Below are 24,882 nucleotides of genomic sequence, written 5' to 3'. Positions count from 1 at the left end.
CTACTAGACAACAAGTTCTCAACCCAGGTGACATCAGACTTGCCTGCAGAGGTGTGAAAAATACCAACATCTAGGCCTCATTCTGGAACAATTCAATCAGAGCAGAGGTCTGTGGCCCAGGCATCTGAACTTTTAATGCTCCCAGGTGACTCAATGCAAGGTTGAAAAGCCTCCACAAAAAAATGCACCGACCAGATTATAAGAAAGCTGAGAGAACTGCTCCCCTCAACCCCTGGGGCTGGGATGCAGAGCCTGGGGCATCATTCACACAAACATCATCACTACCTATACAGGTCATGGCATGAAAGTTCTTGGAAAGAATCGCTATAAATAATGGAAGTGATTATGTACCACAAGAGATCTGAGACACACTAGGTTTGGAAAGGTTTTGTGCCTGGCAGGTGGACGTGAGGGAAAACAATGGTGGTCACGGAACAAAAAGGTCTATGAGCCCCTCTCACAAGGTTTTCCTAAGCCAGTCTTACAAATTTCCCTTAGAAATGCCTGTAAGAATTTCTACAAATCCACCTGTTACCCCCCACTCCCGCCTTCCACCCCTGCCATCTCTAGCTCTCTTAGCAGAGCACAGCAATGGAGGGAGATGCAGGTTAAATCACATCACAAAGAGCCAGTGGTCAAGTCTGGTAGGAGAGATATTGGACAGCTTAAGGGCAAGAAATGGAGTTCCAGAAAGGGATACAAGCATACAGGACTAGGATAAAACTGGTCTGATGGCCAAAGAAAAAGTCATGCCCAGAGATAAAAAGTCACAGAAATCCACCTAAGTCTACAACAAACAGAGTAGGCAGTGAATAACTTTGTTGAATGAATGCAAACGCAAGCCATTTTTAAAAACAGGATGGGAATCATCAAAAATGCCACTAGAACTAAACCACATGCTACTAAACAACCAATGCGTCAAAGAAATCAAAGACGAAATCCAAGAAGAGTTGGAGACAAATGAAGAAGGCAACACAATGATCCACCAAAATCTTTGGGACATAGCAAAAGCAGTCTAATAGGGAAGCTTACAGGGATACAGGTCCAGTTCAAGAAACAGGAAAAATCTCAAATAAATCCAAACTTGCACCTAAAGGAACTAGAGAGGAAAAAAAAAGAAGCCCAAAGTTAGAAGAAAGGAAGTAATAAAGACCAGACCAGAAATAAAGGATTCCAAAAGAAACAACAGAAAAGATCAATGAAACCAAAGTCCTCGTTCTGGGAAAAGATAAAATTGATAAACCTTTAGCAAGACTCGTCAAGAAAAAAAGAGGACATAAATAATAAAATCAGATATCAAAGAGAAGTAACAACTGACATCATAGAAATATAAAGAACTGTAAGAGATTACTGCAAAAACATTAAATGCCAAACTGGACAACCTAGGAGAAATGGATAAATTCCTAGAAACATACAATCTTCTAACACGGAGTCAGAAAAATACAGAAAATCTAAACAGAGTACTAGTAACAAAATTGAATATATAATTAAAAAACTCCCAATAAACATTCAGAATCAAACAGCTCCACAGGTGAATGCTATCAAACATTTAAAGAGTTAACAACTATCTTTCCCACACTATTCCTAAAATTAGAAGAGTAAGGAAAGCTTCCAAATGCATTCTTCAAGTTCAGCATTATGCTGGTACCAAAACCAAAGAAAGACATTACAAAAAAGAAAAAAAGCAAAGTAAAGTACAGGCCAAAATCCTTGATGAACATATGTGCAAAAATCAACAAAATACCAGCAAACTGAATTCAACAATACATTAAAAGGATCATTCACCACAATCCGGTGGGATATATTCCAGGAATGCAAGGATGGTTCAATATCCACAAGATCAACATGATACACATTAACAAAATGAATGATAAAAATCAAAACATCTCAGTAGATGCAGAAAAAGCATTTGACAAAGTACAATATCCATTCATGATAAAAACTCTTAACAAAGTGGGTTTACAGGGAACATCCCTCAATATAATAGAGGCCCACAGCCCTATTTTATTTATACATACGCGTGTGTGTGTGTGTGTATATATAATACAGCTACATATTGATAAATATTAATATAATGACAAACCCACAATGATGAACAGAAAGCTTTGCCTCTAAAATCAGGAACAAGACACTGAGGTGACTCTTACAATTTTATTCAACATAACGCTGGAAGTCTTAGCCATAGAAATCAGATAAGAAATAACAGGCATCCAAATTGGTAGGGAAAAAATAAAACTGTCATTATTTGCAGATGACATATTATATAGAAAAAGTCCCAAAGACTTTACCAATAGTAAATTGTAACTAATGAATTCAGTAAAATTCAGAATACAAAATTATCATACAGGTATCTGTTACATTTCTATACACTAATAATGAAGTAACAGAGAAGAGAAATAAAGAAATCCTTTTTACAACTGCAGCAAAAAGAATTCCAAAGAATAAATTTAACCAAGGGGATAAAACTTCTGTAATCCGAAAACTGTAAGACATTGATGAAGAGGACACAAATGGGAAGATAATTCCACATTCACAGACTGGAAGAATTAATATTGTTAGATGTTCATACAGTCCAAAGCAATCTACAGTTTCAAAGCAATCCCTATCAAAATACCAACAGGGGGCACCAGGGTGGTTCAGTCAGTTAAGCATCTGACTCTTGGTTTCAGCTCAGGTCCTGATCTCACGGCTTCATGAATTCCAGCCCCGCATCAGGCTCTGTGCCGGCAGCATGGAACCTGTTTGGGATTCTCTCTCTCCCTCTCTCCCTGCCCCTTCCCCACTCATGCTGTCTCTGTCTCTCTCAAAATAAACAGACGTAAAATATATATATATATATATATATATATATATATATATATATATACCAATAGTATTTTTCATACAACTAGAATAATCGTAAAATTTGTACAAAACCATAAAATACCCCAGATAACCAAAGCATCTTGAGGAAAAAAAAGGACAAAGATGTAGGCATCACATACCAGATTGAGAACGATTTTAAAACGATTTTAAAATGATTTTGAAACTACACTTACCGTAATGAGCCCTTAGTAATGTGCAGAATTGTTGATTCACTATACTGAACACCTGAAACTAATATAATACTGTATTTTAATTACACTAGAATGTTTTTTAGAAAAAGTATACTACAAAGCTATGGTAATAAAAACAGTAGGATACTAGCACAAAAATACACATAGATCAATGGAACAGAAAAGAGAACTCAGAAATAAACCCATGTTTATATGCTCAATTAATCTACAACAAAGGGGGCAAAATATACAATGGGGAGAAGACTTTTCAATAAATGTTGAGGAAACTGGACAGATACATGTGAAAGAATTAAACTGGGCCACTTTCTTACACCAAATGGAAAATTAACTCAAAATGGATTAAAGATCTAAATGTAAGACCTGAAAGCATAAAATTCCTAAAAGAAACCATGGGCCGTAATCTCTTGGACAAAGGCCTTAGTAATGTCTTTCTGGACATGTCTCTTCAGGCAAGGGAAATAAAAGCAAAAATAAACCATTGGGACTACATCAAATTAAAAAGCTTTTGTACAGCAAAGGAGACCATCTACAAAGTGAAAAGGTAGCCTAATGAATGAGAGGAATATTTGCCAATTATATATGCAATAAGGGGTTAATATCCAAAATGTATAAAGAACTCACACAACTCAATACCAAAAACAAAAAAAAAAACCTAATGATTTGATTAAAAATGGACAGAGAACCTGAATAGACCAACACACAAGAAGATGCTCCACATCACTAGTCCTCAGAGAAATGCAGTCAAAACCATGATGAGATGTCACCTCACACCTGTCAGAATGGCTAGTATCAAAGGACAAGAAACAGCGAGTGCTGGCAAGGAAGGGGAGAAAAGAGAATCCTTTTCCACTATTGGTAGGAATGTAAACTGGTGCAGCCGCTATGGAAAGCACTAGGAGGCTCCTCAAAAAATTAAAACTAGAAATTCCATATGATCCAGTAATTCCACTGCTGGGTATCTACCCAAAGAAAACAAAAACGCTAATTCAAAACGACATATGTACCCCTATATTTACTGTAGCATTATTTACAATAGCCAAGACATGGAAACAACTTAAGCATCCATCAACAAATGAATGGATAAAGAAGATGTGGTATAAACCATAAAGTATTACCCAGCCATAGAAAGAATAACATTTTGCCATTTGCAACAACATGGATGGATCTAGAGGGTATTATGCTAAGTGACTAAGACAGAGAAAGACAAATACTGTATGATTTCACTTCTATGTGGTATCTAAAGAAAGAAGTGAACAAAACACAGAAACAAACTCATAAATACAGAGAACTAGTGGTTGCCAAAGGAAGGAGGGGCAGAACAGGTGAGAAGGATTCAGAAGTACATACTTCCGGGTATAAAATGTTACATGGGTAAAAAGTACAGCATAGGGAATATAACCAATAATATTTGTAATAAGTTTGAATGGTGACAGATGGTGACTGTGGGGAACACTGCATAATGTATAGAATTGTCTAATCGCTATGTTGTACACCTGAAACTGATAACATTGTATAGAAACATCAATTAAAAAAAAATACATTACTTCAGCAAATATCAAATCCCATTTTAGGTCTCTTCAAAACAAGATCATGTCATCTGAAAGACTGTTTTTCCTTTTCTTTCCCAGTTTTGATCTCAAGGAACTTTTTTTAACCTTCCCTTTTATTAAAGATTTATAAGATTACAGTTCACTAGGGAACATAATTTCTTCCTATATACAATTTACATAGTTTTCTTTGTATTTTTAAACCAACGAAATGAATAATGAAACCCAAATATTCACTGCCATAAGAAAATGTGGTCAAGAGGCACCTGGGTGGCTAGTCAATTGAGCATCCAACTCTTGATTACAGCTCAGGTCATGATCCCAGGGTTGTGGGATTGAGCCCCACATTAGGCTCCGTGCTCAGCATGGAGCCTGCTTAAGATTCTCTCCCCCTCTCTGTCCCTCTCCCCACTTGTGCTCTCTCTCTCTCTCTCTCTCTCTCTCTGTCAAAATAAACAAACATGTTGAAAAAAAAGAAAGAATATGTGGTAAATTTATTAAAGTTGGATACTAGAATCAACTTAAAAAAAAAAAAAAAAAAAGAATGCCAGTACAGAACAGTAAGCATCAAAAGTAGATTTGGGTCTTTGGACAGACCCCGCTGTATGGGGAAATGCACAGATTTAAGCCTGGGCTTGCAACTTACAGAAAGGAAAAAGAAGACCAGAGCACTGGGGGGAGGGGTTGTTCTGCAGACTTCTTACACCAATTCCTCTTGTTCCCTTCAGACCCTGAGCAGGAGGGAATTGAGGACAAGAAATGCTTCCCTGGGTGAACAGCCCAATATCTGCCACGTACTCAGCATGCTACTGAAAAGTGGCCTTCTGTGAGATGCCCACTCCATCTCTGTTCACCCCACGCCAACACGCAGGATATTCCCCTACCAGAAATTTCTGAAAAGTTTAGTCATGAAAAGAAAAAAAAAAAAAAAAAACCTTGGGAGAAGATGCTTACTTTCTCTAAAACTCTCTCCTCAGACTAAAATTGCACAGGAACATTAATGCAAGCTAAACCACAAAGCATGAAAATTACATTAAGTTTTAAAATAAATTTAGTCTGGCAACAATTAAAAACTCATTGAGCAAGCCTGCATCTATAGCTTCCTTACCTTTGCAAAAACTGACTTAACAAGCTACTAAAATGTAAAAGAGCTCTGTATCCTAATTTTTGCCTATTTACAAGGAAAATGTTCACCCAACAATAAATTAGCTGTGTCTTCTGGATTGGAGACCCCTCCATAGGAATGCAGCCAATAAAGAAAACAATGGCTTTCAGACAGGCAGCTAAATAGCAAAGAGTAATAGTAATAAATCACTGATTACATACACTAAAACTTCACACTGTCATTTTCTGACTTTCTGAGAGCTTTTACTTCTGGGTTTTTTTTTTGGGGGGGGGGTTGTTTTGTTTTGTTTTTTGGTGTGTTTTGTTTTTGTTTTTGTTTTTGTCTGTTTTTTAAAACCATCTTTACAGGCTCCTGGGAAAAGTGGATGAACTGGGACAAGGATCTCCAAACATTCCTGTGCTCTTTTGTTCCTGGTATTTTCATTTCTGGTTTGTTGCCAAACCCACCAACCTCTCTCACACACTCCTGATGCTGGAGCGCTCCAAGCAGGCAAGAAGCAACAAGATTCAGAGTCTGGATCATGTAAAAGCTTCCCATTCTATTGGAAAAAAACTTAAGGTTTGCGTTCATGGACCAAACGCCGAAGGCTGCCCAAAATTCTGCACTATTTCTGAGCAACTTGCCACCACGCCGCCTTATGTGTGCAGTCACCAGACACATAAGGTCACTACTGTCAAATGTAACTGTAAACAAATTTCACATACCCTTCTTGAACTGGGGATCCTACGGCCATGAAACGCGGACCTAAGTAAATAAGTGTTCTCAGGGCCCCTGGGTGGCTGCGTTGGTTAAGCGTCTGACTTTGGTTCAGGCCATGATCTCACAGTTCATGGGTTCGGGCCCAGCGTTGGGCTCTGTGCTGACAGCTGGGAGCCTGGAGCCTGCTTCAGATTCTGTGTCTCCCTCTCTCTCTGCCCCTCCCCCACTCACGCTCTGTCCCTCAAAAATAAATAAAACATTTAAAAAAAAAACTAAAAATAAATAAGTGTTCTCATTTGCCATAATAGGGTGAAAATCTGAGTTCGCATCCCTCTTCCATCCCTCCACTGTCCTTTTGTCGTACCACATATACAGTATTCTCTTTGCCAGTATGACTCATGCCCATTAAGAACAATTCGCACCCCACAGTCCAGGCACGGTATTAAGACAGGTTTCCCAGTCCTTCCCTTCAAGGGTACGTGCTTTACGAGAGCAAGTGTCATATAAAGTGTCACAGAGGGATATGGGAGCACAGTTAGTTAAGCACTACCTGGCTTCAGAGAAGGGACGGATCCAAAGCCAGAAGCGTGACAAAAAAACTCACAGCAGCTGAGCTGGATTGTGAAGGACCCAGCATTTACCAGAATAGGATTTCCAGGCAAGAGCAATAGACTTACCCTTGATGCACAGGAAACCAAGTCAGGGGACAATGAGAGGCACACTTGGGTTACGCAGAGACTTTGCACATAGCACTGATCCTTAGACGAAAGAATCACGTCTCACGTTATCCCTGAACACCCCTAGCACCCAGCAGAGTGCCTACAGTATTAACAGTGCCTCAAGTGATACGCATGTGAAGAAAATATAATTGGTGGCAAGTATTGGGAAATAAGGCTACAAAAGGTTTGGATGGCCTCGAATTCAAAGATAAAAACCTAACCCTTGACACACAGAACTTCAGGCCACAGCCTATGCCTCTCTCGCGCTGTGGCACTGCCCTGGCAAGAAGCAGCCGAGCCAATCCCAACTATTTACACCTCTGGGCTGAATGCGACTGGAGAAAGAACTGTGGTCATCTATGTGCCTTCGAATTTGATCACAAGGCAGAAAAGGACACAACTCCACTCTGCTAACTTTTCTACAATCCCCAGCGAGCGAGCGAGCTCTCCCAGCTTCCAAAGGCCAGCCTCCTGTTTCTCCTTCCTCCCTCACCCTGCCCCCATGTCTATGGGAACATAAAATAACCCCCACTTCAACCCACCTGCACTCCCAAAGCCCTCCTGCCTCACCACCGCCTTCTTCGAGAATGAACAGTGCCTGTTGCCAGCAAAACCCTGTGCCTACGCTTAGCTCGTCTCATCTTCCATCCACCGTGTGCCCCACACCCAAGTTACTGTCCAGCTTACTCCGATGTGCTCTCACGGTCCTTTGCTCCTAAGAAACCTTCCTTTGCACCGAAATTCTTCCTCGTCTAGATGCTACCACCACCATCCTCACTCACCCCCTTCTCCCTTGAAGCCACCCCAACCTGCCCTCGTGGCCTCTGACCCCCAGAGGGCACCAAAGCGCCAAGCAGGCCAATCCAGTGCTCAGCTCGTTGGCCTTCCTGGTCCTGATTCCCCAGCATCTCTCAACACGGGCACCCATTCCTTCCTTCAAACCTGAACATGCCTTGGCTTCTACGACCGCACGCTCCCCCCTCTGCGTCCCCCACTTCACCAGGCTCCGCCACTGCTCCAGGGAGCTTCTGCCTGGGCCGCACCCCCGCCTCCTCCTCCCCACCTGCACACGCTCCCCTACTCTAACTTGACCTCCACCACACCTGGGTATTACATACCTGGTACAGACCAGTGGTTCTGAAAACCACCTCCCTGCTTCAGTAGAACCACTCCGTCCCCACCCCTGTCAGTAACTCCCCGATGCCCGCACAAAATCCAATCTTTCCCTTCCCTCAGGCCTTGCTCAAGTCCAAACTTCTCCAGGAAAACAGAAAATCTCCCAGGGCGTCCGCGGCCCCAACTGATCTCCAATCTTTTCAGACTTCCTAAAGCATTTAAACAGTTGGCAGTACAGGATTTATTACTTAATTACAGACAGTCTGCAATTGTTCCCTAAATGCTGCTTTTGTGCAAATCCTTTCTTCCAACCAGGTTTAGGTTTCAAAACAATACAGCATTCCTTTTTGTCTCCCTGACACTGAGCTGGGCACACTGGTTGATGTCTGTAATCAGGTCTTTGATAGCAAAAACAAACATTTTGTAAAGTAAAAACCAAACCTTCTGCATTATCTGATTGTTTTAAAAAGTCTGAGAAACATCTAGACATTGTCCCTAAGGTACGATTCATGACAAATCATAAATTAAAAAAAAAAAAAAATTACCTAGAATCTCCATGTAGCATTATGGGAAAAAAAATCTGAAAAGCAAGGTAAATTTGTAAAACTTTCTATAACTGAAGTCCTCATTATTTTTAAAACTTAAAATATCAAATAAGACAGGAATAAAGTTAATAACTTATATTTCAGGGCACCTGGGTGGCTCAGTTGGTTGAGCATCCAACTTTTAGTTCAGGTCATGACCTCCAGGTTAGTGAGTTGGAGCCCCACGTCGGGCTTGCAGCTGCCAGCCTGTCGATGCAGAGCCAGCTTCAGAACGATCTTCTGTCCTCCTCTCTCCGTCCCAACCCCCCTTGCAGTCTCTCAAAACTAAACAAACATTTTTAAAAAATAGTAATATATATTTCCAACAAAAACATTAAAAGTCAAATTTTAATTCAATCTGGCTGTAAATAATAAATGCAATTTACTCCATTAATACAAAAGACTACACGACACATGAAACAAGTGTGGTCACGCGGAGGGTTTCTGCTGGACCTCTCCATAACCAAGGCTATGAAAATGATGTTGTTCACGAAGATAGCTGAAGGGTCTGAGCTCTTGGCTATGGTGAAGCCTAGTTCATTCACCAAGGCAGAAATTACCTTATTTTTCATTATTTAAAAAAAGAAAAAAATTCTATCCTATCCTTGCTATCCTTGCAAGCCCCATCAAATTTCCTTGCAGCAGCTGAAAATGGTTGGCCACACCTAAGGAATTAAAACTCAAACCAGAACCAGAAAGCCTGTCTGTCCTTGACCAGGCACATGCGGGCTCCCCTTGGACCACTCCAGGGAGTAGACACTTGCCCTTGACATCCAGCAATATAAACTGCACCGCATAGCAAGCCAACACTGCACCCTCCAAGCCCATGGGCATGGGGTGGGAAGTAGGGAGTCTACCACAGACCAACCCCGCATTTCTTCCCCCCTCATCTCATCACCTTTTTCATTCACAGGTATCCATCTCATCCTTCTTGAATTGGCTCAGGATCCTCAGATCCTGGATCCCACCAACTATGTCCCAAGGGGGCTTTGGTTGCCCTCCTCTGGGTTCCTTTTGCTACATGTACACTCCAGGATTAGAGCATTTACCATACTGTTCTGAATTCATGAATATTTCTCTCCTACCGCCTGTGTGTTCCTAAAGAAAGACCATGCTTTATTTATATTCTGTAGTGAGTTCAACAGTATGCCCTCAAAAGAGGTCCAAAGCTCTAAACCCCTGGTACCCCTGAAAGTGATCTTATTTGAAAAGAGGGTCTTTGCAATGTAATTAAGTTCCATATCCTTGGATGAGATCATCCTGGACTTAGGGTGGACCCTAAATTCAATGACTGGTGTCCTTACAAGAGAAGGGGCAGTATGTGAAACACAGAGACACCCCGGAAAGAAGCGACATGAAGACAGGGGCAGAGATTGGCACTGGGGTGGCACAATCCAAGAAAAGTCAGAAGACCCTTCCAGAGAAGACATAGCTCTACTGACTCCTTGACTTGCAACTTCCAGCTCCCAGAATTGAAAGAGAAGAAATTTGTTGGTTTTATGCCACCCAATGTGTGGTAATTTGCCACACCCGGAGGAAATTAACACCTAGTCTAAACCTCAACATGCTGCCACTACCTAGGAAACACTCAAAAACAACAAAACACACACACACACACACACACACACACACACACACAACTGTTGAACTAATAAGATGATGAAAGCCTTGGCGGGGGGGGGGGGGGGGGGAGCAATTAAGAAAGCATCTGAACTGCACATCAGGAATCTGGGACATTGACCCTGATGCTCAATCACTATGGAACTTGGGCAAGTCACTTATCCCTGCAGGACTCTCTGATGTATTCCCTAGCAAAATAAGGGAACTGGTCCGATATAACTTGAACCAACGTAATCCACAACATTAGCTGATTTTTAAGTGAATTATAATTTCTCCCCATTCACTACATTCTATATTATTTTCATCTAAACAGGTTTCAGGTGCAAAAAATATTGGATTAATAGGACATCGTAGGGGCGCCTGGGTGGCTCAGTTGGTTAATCGTCCGACTTCAGCTCAGGCCATGATCTCACAGTTTGCGAGTTGGAGCCCCACATCGGGCTCTTTCCTGCACACACGGGAGCCCGCTTTGGATCCTCTGTCTCCCTCTCTCTCTGCCCCTCCCCAACTAGGGCTCATGCTCTCTCTCTCAAAACTAAATAAACGTTTTAAAAAATTATGACATTTTAAAGGCACCAAGAATTCTTTGAAACAGCTTAACTGATAATGTGCTGAAAAGTGATTTTCTATGACACCATCTTTTTTTTTTCTGCAAAACGAAAACAACTTACAAATAGCTGACTTAATACAGCTGAAACTGTTGACATTCTGAAAAACTCGACCTAAACTTGAATCAGCTGGAGCACCACCGATTCAGAACCCAAATGTATGATGACTAATTTCCGCAAAGTTATAAAGGGATATCTCCAACATGGGGTTTTCGCTGCTTGACTCAAGGCTGTAATTAAAGGTCCCATCCCAAAATTTCCACTTCAAAGAATCTGGGTAAGAAATAAATAAATACAGCTGCTGCCACTACCAAACGGTCAGTAAACGAGTCAAAGAAAACTATTTTATCCATTTTCATGCCTCCATAGACAAAAACACATTTTCCCTGTGTTAAGCCTTTCTTAATTCAAACAAATGGAAATGGAAGAACAAAGGTTTTAGTAATGAGGTTTATACTTCTCTTACCCCTAGCCTCCTGCTTAATTTGGGTTAAATTAAAAATCGTACTTCAAGCTTTTCATAAATCATGCTATTCCCCCTGCCTTCCTGTTTTTACAGTGGTAGCCTTGATTCTTTTTTAGGAAACGAACCAAAAGAACGGAGAGGAACACGGGACAGAGAGGCTCACGTTTCAGTTCGACAAAATATCCCTTAGAAATACTTGAACTTTTCCAAGCCAATTCATCGTTCAGAAAATCAAGTCAAGATTCCAACTGTCCAGCTAGCATGGGCAGAACCACGCCTGCAAAACTGGACCGTGTATCTGAGCACAAATGGAGTCCTGAGACCAAAAACTCTTCCTTCCAGGTCGGAAACTCAACTCAAATATCAAGTGCCTCGACATGCGAGGCTCAACAAACCCAGTTTTCAATTCCAAAATTCTCGGGTTTTTAAGTATGAGCGCGCAAACACATGAAACCCGGGCTGGAAGGTGCACGGTTCGTCTCAAATGTATTTCACGCCCTTAATAACAAACAACTCCATTTTAAAAGGTGTTCTTTTACTGTGTGATAAAACTAAGGGAGCGAAAGGCAAGGAAACAGTCTGGGGGTTAGGGGATTGTACACACAGGCGTTCCAAGTCCCAGTGTTGTTTTGGTACTCTGCAAACTATTCATGCAAACCGCATGGAAGTGTAAGTTAATGTGCAGAAAAGCTGAAGGACCGGCCCTTCTACGGAGCACCGGGTTTTCTGGAAGCCCAAGCAAAGGATGGGCCATCTACAACTTCGCCGACTGCATGTTTACTTGCATCCTCACGTGGCACCGCGCAGCCACAGAAGCGCTGCGCCGGGACAGCGCTGGGCGCGCCAGGGAACCCGAAAACTTTTACTTTGCAAACTAGCGGAACTGGAAAGCGGCTCCGGGGCGGATTCACTTGCCTTCCCCGAAACGCGCCCCTGCCAAGCCAACCCCCCCAGCGCCATCCCTGCCTGCAGCTTCATTCACACAAAGGCGCGTGGGTGCCGGCAGCACCCCTCTCCAAAGTTGCGCAGAGAGAGGCGGCCCGACGAGAAAGCGCCCCAGGGAGGGGACCCGAGGCGAGGGCTACTCACAGGGTGACCGTGCGGTTGGGCAGCGTGTCGGGGGGCAAGACCTGCGCGAGCTCCAGGCTGCTGCACACCACCTTGCCCTCGGCGGCGCCCGCCGCCCTGCCGGCCCCTCGGGGCCGCCCGTCGTGCTTGCAGCCGGGGGGCAGCGCCGCGGCGCCGCCGCCGCCTCCCAGCAGCGCGAGCAGCGCGAACGGCAGCAGCAGCGGCGGCGGCGGCGTGCGGCCCCGCCGGCGCCCGGGCGGCTCCATGCTGCGCGCCGGGGCCTGCGGGCCGAGCGGCGGCGGGCTGGCCTAGCGGGCCGGCCCGGCGCCCGGGCGGGCGGGGGCGCGGCGCGGGCCTGGCGGCGCCCGGAGCCTCATGGCGGCCGGAGGACGGGCCCTCCTCGGCGCCAACATGCTCCTTTGTCCGCTGCGGCCGCGCTCGGCGTCCGGGGAACCGCGGGGTCACGGCCGCGCGGGTCCCAGCGCTGCACTCTGGCCCGGCCGGAGCACCGCCTCCTCCTCCTTCTCCTCCTCCTCCTCCTCCTCCTCCCTCGCTGCCGCCGCCGCCTCCCCCGGCCACTGCCCGCGGCGGCTCCTCCCCGCCCGCGGCCGCCGCCACCGCCCCTTCCCCTCCTCCCGTCCTCCTCCCCCTCCTTCCCTCCTCCTCCTCCTCCTCCTCCTCGCGCCTCCCGCCGCTTGCGGCTCGGGTTAGGAAGAGCGTGCTCCGGGATCTGCGCCGCCCGCCCTGGTCCGGGACCCGACCCCCGACCCGGTGCACGCCCGGCCCCCGGCCTCGGCCTCCGGGCAGCAGTTGTGAGCGCCCCGCGAGAGTCCGGTAACTCGTGGAGAGGGCGGAAGAAAGTTCTCGTCCAAACTCCAGGCACGGTAGCCACTCTCTCGCTGGATTCCCTCGGCCGCCCTGCAGACAAAGCCGCCCTGTGCGCCCCTGGAGGTCGCCCATTCCGCCCGAGGAGCCCCGGCCGGGAACGTGGAGCGAGGGAGACGAGGAGCGCTGTATTTCCTCCGAGAAAGAAAGGAAAGGGCAAGGGCCCCCAAACCGAGTATACGTTCCCACCTCATCCCCGCCCCCCCCCCAAGGGATTTCACGCCTTCTCTTGGCACACGGTAGCCTCATTTGTCCCAAATGCCCCAGAGCAAGAAACAGGCTCCCCTCCTGGTCCAGGGACTCTCAGAAGCTGTTTCTGGCCTTCAGCAACTCCAGCTGTGAACCCTGGAAAGGATGCATCGGGGTCCCGCCTGACCAAAAGCCTTTTGAAAGAAATTTTCCACTGACAGCAACCAGTTAGATGTAACCAGTTAGAGCAATAGTGACCAAACTAGTCAAGAAACCCCAGCTGAATCCATCACTCTACGATGTGGGGCTGCCAACCCCACCCTAATATTTGCAAGGGCTAACATACTCTATGTTTAAATACTCTATGTTTAAATATTTACAAGAAATATGTCAAGCTAACTAAATATAATCTATTCTCTTACCTTGAGAAACATACCTTAATAACAACCCACAAGGCCAGGTGTGTGTACAGAGATCTCAGAGGCCTTCAGTTCCACCCTGAAACATGGCGGGGAGGAAAGAGCCAGACCCCCAGCCCTTGGCCTACGCACTTCCACACCCTTTGCTTCCTGTGCCAGCTCCATTCGTAAACAAGCGGGCTTTCTGCACGTGTATGGATACCGGAGCCCATTCAACCAAGCTCTGTCCACACCCTCAAACAGCCACTCCTTGGCGTAGCAGTGCCCACATCAGTTGTTTGGTCTTCCCTTGGGAGGACAATTCTGGAGAGAGGCCTGCTGAGCACCTGGAAGTAGCCTTGGGAATTTTTGATCAGTGAATTGAAGGATTCTGGGTACCTTGGACAAGGTCTACAATCAGGAAGGGGACACAGGCTCTTGGGGAACACATCCGTTGGTCTTGGGGAATTTTTCCCTTTGGGGAGGTGAGCTAAAACGGTGGCCTCTAAAATGCAGAACCCGGGGCTTTTCTTGTCTGGGTCTGGGGCCCCTGCAGAGTTTATCCCAGGGACCAATTCCCAGAAATCTATGGCTAGAACTTTCGCATTGGAAATAAATGATATAACGTACAGTCTTGCAGTCATGTTTGAATAGCACTTCATCTGACCAACATTTTTTGAGATTCAACCATATAAACCCAACAGTATCCATTGCTACTAGTACATTATGTGATAGAAATATTCCAGGTCTGTGTTGTCCAATATGGCAGCTGCAAGTGGGTGTTTAACACGTGATATAGAGCCTGTGTGAGGTAAGATAATTTTTCATTTTGTTTAATTTTAATTAATTTAAATTTGAGTTTAAGTAGCCCAAGGTGCCGAATGGCTACTCGATTGAACAATGCAGATCTCCACACTGATGGGTACAAAAAGTGGCAGGTGACATTGAACAATGCAGATCTCCACACTGATGGCTACAAAAAGTGGCAGCTCATCATCAGCATGAAGTAGCTTTCAATCTGTAAATCAGCTAGAAGGCAAAGAAAAAAAAAAAAAAGCCTCTGTGTTAAGTAGGCAAAATTGTTTACATTTCTTTTGAATTTATATAAAGAACTATTATCCAGTAACAAAGATATTATCATCATCATCCCTTTTCTTTATAAAAGTAAAAACTTCTTAGGGCACCTGGGTGACTCAATCAGGTAAACATCTGAATCTTGATTTCGGCTCAGGTCATGATCTCAAGGTTTGTGGGGTCGACAGCAACAGCACACAGCCTGCTTGGGATTCTCTCTCTCTCTTTCTCTCTCTCAAAAATAAATAAATAAATAAATTAAATACTTCTTACTGTGGCAAAATGGAAGTTTTTAATAGTCATGTTACTATTGTCATAGCTACAAATTGTCATTTGAACTTAGAATCTGTGCATATTTTCACATACTTTATGTCAGTCTATAGTTAAAATAAATGTGCAAGTCTATTTTGAAATTTGCCACAAGCACTAACATCAATTTGGTACATAGCCTCTGTCCACTGCAGTTGAAAAAGTTATATAAAGTATAGAATTTAAGAAAAAGAATCTCAAGTGGGGGGCACCTGGGTGTCTCAGTCAGTTAAGTATCTGACTCTAGATTTCAGCTCAGGTCATAATCTCACGGTTCATGAGCTCGAGCCCCGAGTTGGGCTCTGAGTTGGCAGCGTGGAGCCTGCTTGGGATTCTCTTTCTCCCTCTCTCTACCCCTTACCAGCTCGCTCTCTTTCTCTCCCTCTCCCTCTCTCCCTCTCTCTCTCTCTCTCTCTCTCGGTAAATAAACAAACTTAAAAAAAAAAAAAAAAAAACTCAAGTAGTATCACTCGTCCAAGGAGAAATACAGAGGAAATGAAATGTTTTACTATATGGACAATATCAGCCATTCTTGTACAGGAATCACTCATACTATCTCTGAAAATTAAAAATCATTATAGATCACAAGCTAGTAATGTATTAAGGCTGGCAAGAACTTTAGAAAAAATATCTCTCAACGCTGTAGTCCTTTGAACCACAGGACCCCTTATTATCATTTCTGTACCAGTACGGGTTTGTAAGGAAATGGCAAGAAGTCCCTTCCACATGTACAAAAATAGAGGATGATACTGTCTGAAACTTACCATCACTTACCCCGCGTCAGATCAAAAACCGTGCTTTAATTATGCTACCCCAGGCCGGAGAGCCTCTTGCCAGACAGGTCTATCTACTGCTGATCCCCCCTCAGGCATCATGAGCATCATAGGAGTTGAAGTTGTAGGACTTAAGAGATCCTGTCAAAGTTTTCACTGTGTTTGTGATTTCCCACTTTAGAACATCCTATAGAAACTGAGAAATTGCTCATTAACCATATTCATGTACCCACAGTCCAGTAGTAAAGCTATGTTGCACCAACTGTTGCTTTAAGGATGGTAGGTGGACCACATTCCAAAGCTTCTATGCTACCAATCTTGTCTTGCTATATTACGTAAGGCTTGTGGGAGACACCAGAGAAACACTCCAGAATACTTTGTTTCTCCTCCTAATAGGGACAGTGTATAACTATGTGTGTGTGAATATGTAATAAATATGTGTGTATATACGCAGATGCCACCCTGTTTATTGTTAACAATTTATTTTACATGCTTTGTCTTCTTCCTCCTCTACCAAACTATTAGCTCCTAGAGGCTTTTCCAACCGCCTTCTTAAATTACGCCCACCTCTAATCACTCCCTATTAAGTTACTCTGAAATCTGGACCAATCATCTAAACGGAGTCTAGATAACATGGCTTGTTCAAACCTGAAGATAGCTACCTTTTAAAATTTATTTGTTTACATTTTTCTGTCCTTAGTCTCCCACATGACACCAGCTCTATGACACTGTCTTATCTCCTTTTTATCACAGACACTTGCTTCTGCCAAGCATCCATTCCCAAATCTTTTCTCCCTTAGAGACTGAAAAAGCTAATCATTTTCCAAGCCTCCCTTGCCCAAACTTTTGATGACCTCATTCTAGCCAAAAAGAATCAGAAGTTATGCTGTCTAATATGGTAGACATTAGATACATGTGAGTATTTAAATTTAAATCAATTACAATTAAACTAAAAATTCAGTTCCTTCCACATGCTAGCCACAACCCAAGTGCCCACTACCTATATGTGGCTGGTGAATACCATTTTGGACAGCACAGACTATAGAATAGTTTCAACATCACAGAAAGTTCTCCTCGTCAACACCAATCTGAGGGGATGTCTACAGAGAAGCCTCAGGACGGGAATTGTCTGTGTGACAGACTTTTTCTTTCTTTCTTTCTTTCTTTCTTTCTTTCTTTCTTTCTTTCTTTCTTTCTTTCTCTTTCTCTTTCTTCTCTTTCTTGCTTTCTCTTTCTTGCTTTCTTGCTTTCTTGCTTTCTTTCTTGCTTTGAGACAAAGAGGGTGCAAATGAGTAAGGGGCAGAGAGAGAGAGAATCCCATGAGGGGCAGAGAGGGAGGGAGAGAGAGGGAGAGAAAGAAGCAGGGCTCACCCAAACTGGGGCTTGTGTTCACCCCAAGCAGGGCTCAAGTTCACCCCATGCAGGGCCTCAACTCATGAATTGTGACATCATGACCTGAGCTGAGGTCCAATGCTTAACCCAGTGAGCCACCAAGGCAGGGGCCCTGTGTGATACTTATAAGAGAATATCTCTCCCACCACCCTCATTCTCCCTGCTTTAGAGATCATATTGTGGGGACAGGAGACCTGGAGCTGAAGCATGTATTTTGTGACCACTAGGCAAGAAGCCTGAAGGAAAATTCCAAAATAATAGGAGGAATCGGAAAGAGAAAACCACCATTTGGGTCATTGAGATCATACTTGGGCTGGCAATCAAGCCTTATTTTTATTGGTAATGAATATTCTCTGGCTTAATGCATGGTTACTGTGGTTTTCTAGTTCCTAGAACAGTGTCTGGCACATGGAAGGAAATCCAAAGTGTTTGTTGATTCAATAGCTTAAATTTTGGTCATTTTTATGTTCCAAACATCCAATACGGTTCTTCATATGCATTAGCTGGTGAGTAAAAGCTTTTGTGAATTGAATATTTTTGATAACTGGGCAAGAATGTCCAGCTAAAATCAACTAACTTGAGGCTGACTAAAGTTCGGTCTTCTGGAAATCAAAGGGCAATGTGTGATGTCATGATTAAGTTGACAGCATTTGGGAAAGAAGAGCAATTTTTGGGACTTGAAATGTCTCAGTGACACCTCTATAAACCCTGTTAACAAACAGACATTCTCTGTATATTTTTGCATTATTTAGTGTTAATCTATTGGAGCTCCTGGGAGGCTCCGTCGGTCAAGCGTCTGACTTTGGCTCAGGTCATGATCTCACGGTTTGTGGGTTCGAGCCCCAAGTCGGACTCTGTGCTGACAGCTCGGAGCCTGCAGCCTGCTTCAGATTCTGTTTCCCTCTCTCTCTGCCCCTCCCCCACTCACACTCTGTCTCTCTCTCTCTCTCTCTCTCTGAAAAATAAACATTAAAAAAACACACATAATGTTAATCCATTAAACTCACAGCTGTAGTTTATATTTTTAGTCATGACATAACTTGTGCTGGAACGCATGCTCAGTCATTACCCAGGACCCAGATAGGAACAGCAGTCGTGTCTCAAATCACCCCCTAGCCTCTTTAGACAGCATTGGCTCCTGTTCTGGCTTACTAGTTACTAGAAATAGTGACCTTCGACAAGTCACTAAATCTCATCTTTTGAAATGAGTTTGAACTAGAACCAGCTTCTAAGCACTATGATTTTATCCTGCTCAACCATGAATTCTTTTCTTGTTTGTCTGCTGCAGCCAGACTATTATTGGAATGTATCGCTGTGACAGTTAAATGCTCTCTTTAGATGACCCAATATCTTTCTGAAATAGGATATTCTTTGCCCACTCCGGTGTAATTACCATCAGTTGTAAAGACAAAGAAGAAATATGAGGCAAAAATTGGCCAGCCGTGCCACGTGAGGAATTACCTAGTAGCCTCCAAACACACGATGAGGTCGGTTACACAGAGGTTTGTGGAAGGCCCACCGTTCAGCTAAAGACACTCAAATCACGCAGTTGATTACATTCATTTAAAGCACTTGGTGAGAGGGGCACCTGAGTGGCTCAGTCGGTTGAGTGTCTGACTCTTGGTTTCCCAGGGTCGTGGGATCAAGCCCTGCGTTGAGCTCCCTGTTGAGCGTGGAGCCAGCTTGGGATTCTCTCTCCCTCTACCCTCTCCTCCTGTCTCTATCTCTCTCAAAAAAAAAAAAATTAGAAAGAAATATAATAAAGCACTTGGTGAGAAGCAGGGGAAAGAGGTGGGGTTGGTCAACCCACATAGAATAAAATGTGACAGATGGAACACCCCCTGGACCCTGGGCCACATGGTGTTCATTTGAACTGTTGGAGTCCGTCTATCCGTCTGTCTGTTTTCTAACAGACAAATCAATCTTCCCTCTGCTGGTATAGTTACAAGGAGCAGAGCTGAAGTTTGAGCAAAGAGATCCAACAGACGGAACGTATCTAGGGCCAGCATCTCCCTTGTTCTATTAGAGGGATGTAGGGACAATTGTGCCTGAGCACAGTTACAACTTGTCTGCTAAGCAGCTGTGGGTCTTATCTGCGCTGCTTGGACAGAGGACACGCAGGGTCAGATTGGGTATCGCCAGTGGGTAGCTGGTTCTCAACCCGATAAATATTGAGTGCCTTATATGCCACCCCTGTTTACTGAACCATAAATATTTGGTGCATCCTCAGTTCTTCAATCCTTTTCTGCCTAGAAGTCATTTTCTCATTTGTCGCATCATTTTTATCTGTTTTCTGCTCATGTTCTCTCCTTTCCTTTCCTGAATCTATCATGTCTCATAAGCGATTTGCTTCTCTACCTAGTGTCATCTACTCTCCTTTTTTTCTCTCTGTTTTTATAGCAGAATTAAATGTTTTAAAATAACACAGAAAACACATTACATGACAGATGAAACAACAGACTTTGGGGAAATTTAGAAATATAGCTCACACCAGAGATGTGGCTAGCTTCTTCAAATACTAGTATTGCCTGAGACCTACCTCCCAAAGACGATGTAAATAACCTGCCTTGTTATAGCACCTATCTATGTTATTACAAGTTTTAGTCCTATGTGCCAACTATAATGGTCAAAACCTATCCACCAATTACTAACTATTAATCATAGACATAGTAGGAGATAGGTCAGTCATAAATTTCCATCTATATTTTTAAGAACCCAGTAGCTTCCTTCTTCCTTAGTGTTAGTTAACATGTCAAAATCCATTTGTTGAGCTGTACAGAATGGGAAGATATATTTGAAGTTATACATTTCTCAACAAAATAATCATTACTTTGAATCAACCTCTGAATCAGTATATCGATAACACATTGAACATTGTGGTATTTGGATTTCTGTAACGTGCTTTTTTTTGTAACACATTTCTAAACACCCTCCTATGTCACCCAAAAGCCTCAAACATTGCTAAATCATAAAATTAGGTTATATAAACTTAGTCAAATTTTTAACTTTTAATTCAGATATATTAGTTATTGCTCTCCTTACGTTACCTGCATTTGGGGTAACAGGACTGTTTTAGTTTATATGACAATGAGTCAAAATGCATGTATAGTTTGTATAACTCTATAGCATGCTAAAATACAGAAGAAGTGTGAAAATATGGAGGAAAAAGTGAAGTCAGGAAGTCTGGATTAATATACCGACTCTATCCTTAGCTGGGTTACCTTAAGCAACTTACCTAACAGCTTGGTGCCTGAATTTCTTCATCTGTTGCAAGATTTAATATAAATTTAATTTAAAATTTAATTAAATTAAGTATGACAACACCGAAGGCACCTGGCACATGAGTTGCACGATCGGTGCCTATTGAACCTACTGAACCTGAATCTAGCCCATTGCCTCATATTCCGGATGGAGAAGCTGAAACCTACAGGCTGTACAGAGGTATCTCGATCATACCTTTGGTTCAAATAAAACCCAGAACAGAAGAACTGGAAAGACTGCAGGTATGGTTGGTTTCCCTTATAAGCCTATAATGAGACTTTCTTATAATCTGGTCACAAGTTATGATTTAAATAAGTCACTCACTTAATGTCTCAGTTTCTCTACCTGCAGAATCGAGGGACTAATAATTACCTCCTATATTCTAGGAATATTGGACAGGCAAAGAAGTAATGCCTGGAAGAAATCACTGGGAAAAACTTTCTATGTAACCATAACATATCATTATAAACATTAGAAGCTGCAAAAGCATCTCGTTGTTAATAACACCACATTACAATTACATATATACAGCTTCTTTCATCTCTGGATCTCTAGATTCCAGCAAAATTAGTGCAGTGGACATTCTTAGACAGTGATTCTACTAGGAAGGCAAAATGGAGAATTGAGGGAATCATACAGAAAATTCAGGAAAAAGCAAGCCTGTGTTCTCCACACGGACTGAGTTTTACAGTTCTATTTGTCCAGGTAATTACCTCAATTGTCCTCATCTCTCTGTAAGTGAACACTCCTCATCATACAGATATACGTATCTTCTCTCTCTCTCTCTCTCTCTCTCTCTCTGTTTTAGAGAGAGAAAGGAATGTGAGAGAGTGGGGAGAGTGGCGATGGGGGGAGGGTGGACAGAGAGAGAGAGAGAGAGAGAGAGAGAGAGAGAATCACAGGCAAGCTCCATGCTCAGCATGGAGTCCAACACAATTCAGGATCATGACCCAAGCTGAAATACAGAGTCAGACACTCAACGAGCCACCCAGGTGCCCAGATGTATGTACATTCCAAGTTCAGTTCAATATAACTGAGATGCTTCTGAATGTCTGTTCCACAAAAGAAAAGCCTTTGTCTTCTGTATTACTGTAAGCCCAGCACCTGAACAATGCCTAGTATTCCACAGGCACTCCATAAATATTTGTTGAATGAATCGATGAATGAAAAAATAAGCCAAAGAATAGATAACATTTCTCCATTCATGAATTTGTCTTTCATGACGATCAAATAACTGCAACTGAGTTGCCGTATGGAAACTTAAGGAAAACTTTTATTTATGAACTCCACTCTCAGCTCAGTTGACTGTGCATTGAAATTTCTCATACTTGCACTTACCTCTTAAAACTATATGAACATATCATGCTATCATTGCTAGATTATAAATGATAAAATTCCAGCAGTATGACTCCTGTCTGTCCCTATCAGGAAAAGTTGCTCATCAATTTGGAGCCTGTTTGGCTGTAAAACCTCTGTATATTAAATTCTAAATCCACTTAATTAGCTTCTCTAATCTTCATTATATAAAACTCAGACCCATCTGATGGGAATATAAAATAAAAACAACCTCTCTGACAGCTAATATTGCAATATATAGAGTCTCAAGGGAAGAGAGAGATTCTGTCTAGGGCACTGTCCAGTACTGTGACTCACTTTTACCTGATCCCCTTGGGAATTATTCATTACCCAGTGAGCTAAAAATATTTTCTGATTTTATTCTTCTTTTCTTTGTGTATTCATATCCCTAACCTCCTCCCTCCAGAACTCTGAAAGGAGGAAGTCAGCCATCAGGTGTTTGTAGGTCCCTGCCCATAGCACCATGAAATTCTATCGAAACTACCCCTATTTTAGTTACAATTATTTCAGGTGAAAGTGACAGAAACACAACTCCAACTAGGTGAAACCAAAAAGGAACATATTGGTTCACATAAATAGGAAGTTGTTTCAGGCATAGCTGGATCTAGGTTCTGAAGCAATGTTCCCAGGTCTCTCTCTCCATCTCTTTGCACTCTGTGGGCTTTGTTCTGTGGGCAGGAACTATTCACCCTGCAGTTGGAGAGCCACCAACAGCTCCACCTTCATATCAACCTCACATTACTGTAAAATCCCAGTAAAAAATAAAAATAGCAACAAAACAATCCCCTTTCCAGGCATTCCCAGGAGAGGGACTAACTAACCTAGTCTGGGTTGAAAATACACTTACCTCACCTAAAACTAATGTAATGTGTGTCAGTTGTACTTTGATAAGGAAGGAAGGAAGGAAACCGAGTTTTAGAACAACTCATTAAAAGAAAAAAAGAGAGGTGCCTGGGTGACCCACTCGATTAAGCGACCAACTCTTGATAACAGTTCAGTTCACGATCTCACAGTCATGAGATCGAGCCCTGAGGGGAGCTCCAAACTAAACATGGAGCCTGCTTCGGATTCTCTCTCTCCCTTTCTCTCTGCCCCTCCCCTGCGCGTGCGCTCTCTCTCACACATACACAAAATAAACTTTAAAACAAATAAAAAAGAAAATAAACTTTAAAAAAAGAAAAAGAAAACACACATACTGAACAAGTGTGGGATAAGGTGAGTTCCCCAAATACATACTTGATGGCAGAAAAAACAAAACTGTCTGCTATGCTATCTTTACCCCAATAGTATATGACATAGACAAAATGATAGGAAGGACAATTCACTGAATGTTAGTCACAGTTATTTCTGGATGGCTTGCAAGCAAATTTGAACATCTTCTTTATGTTTCTCTTTATACTGTTGTTATTTTCCATGTTTTATAATGTACATGAGTTACTAACATAATTTTAAAATTAAGTGCTATTTTAGGAATGTATTCATTTTATCAAATAAATGAATGAATATAATTCCTGAGTCTGCTGCGTGTAAAGCACTTTTCTGAATGCTAAGGGCAAATTAAATGAATAAAATAGGCTTGGCCACTACCACCAAGGAATTTGTTGTTAGATGGGGAGGACAAACACATACTCACTTAATCACCGTTGTAAACTCCTTAAATTCCTTTGGTAAAAGGATAATTGCTATTTAAAACTTACCAGCTATCATTACTCACTGCTTATCACCAAATCCCTCTCTTTCATAAAAGAGACATCAAAGATTTAAATATAAAAATATAATCATGGGGCCCCTGGGTGGCTCAGTTGCTTAGGCGTCTGATTCTTGATTTCGGCTCCGGTCACGATCTCACGGTTTATGAGGTCTAGCCCCGCACGGGGCTCCAAGCTGACAGCACGGAGCTACTTGGAATTCTCTCTCTACCCCCTCCCCCTCTCACGCTAACACTTCCTCTCTTTCAAATTAAAAGATAAACTTAAAATATACATAATCATAAAACACATTTAAAAATGACATTTATATGCAGGTATATAATCACCTAGGTGTATGTGTGTGCATACACACATACATGTGTTAGAGGGATAATGAAATATAAAAAACTTACAAATTAGTGAGAAAACGTTCAACTACTTAAGAAAAACAGGTGAAATATCTGAATAGCTAGTTCACAAAAGGATAAATATATGGTATGATATGAAAGAATACTCAGCCTCAGGCGCCTGGGTGGCTCAGTCGGTTAAGCATCCAACTTCCACTCAGGTTTGGGAATTTGAGTTTCTGCTGTCAACTCAAAAGCCTACTTTGGATCCTCTGTCCCCCTCTCTCCCTGCCCCTTCCCCACAAGCGCATGCACACTGTCTGTCTCTCAAAAATAAACATTAAAACAAATGCTCAACCTCACTAATAATTTTTTTTAATGTTTATTTTTAGAGAGAGAGAGAGACACACACAGCCTGAGCAGGAGAGGGGCAGAGAGAGAGGGAGACACAGAAACTGAAGCAGACTCCAGGCTCTGAGCTGTTAGCACAGAGCCCAAATCGGGACTCGAACTCATGCTCCATGAGGTCAGGATCTGAGCTGAAGTCCAATGCTGAGCCACCCTGGTGCCCCAGCCTCACTAATAATAAGAAATGCAATGA

General features: G+C 42.8%; 1 protein-coding gene across 1 annotated transcript in view; it reads right to left on the bottom strand.

Moving 5' to 3' along the window:
* Positions 1 to 12,875, bottom strand: part of ADGRA3 (adhesion G protein-coupled receptor A3) — a 134,231-nt gene extending 121,356 nt beyond the window's left edge. Inside the window, exon 1 of the mRNA XM_030314113.1 lies at positions 12,631 to 12,875. Within this exon, the coding sequence (XP_030169973.1) occupies positions 12,631 to 12,875 (245 nt within the window). The remainder of the gene's footprint in view (positions 1 to 12,630) is intronic.
* Between the last annotated feature and the right edge of the window lie 12,007 nt (positions 12,876 to 24,882).

Source organism: Lynx canadensis, chromosome B1 (genome assembly GCF_007474595.2).
Source record: "Lynx canadensis isolate LIC74 chromosome B1, mLynCan4.pri.v2, whole genome shotgun sequence".
In the NCBI taxonomy this organism is placed as follows: Eukaryota; Metazoa; Chordata; class Mammalia; order Carnivora; family Felidae; genus Lynx; species Lynx canadensis.
Note: the sequence above shows the minus strand (reverse complement) of the source record. Positions and strands in the feature narration are given on the sequence as shown.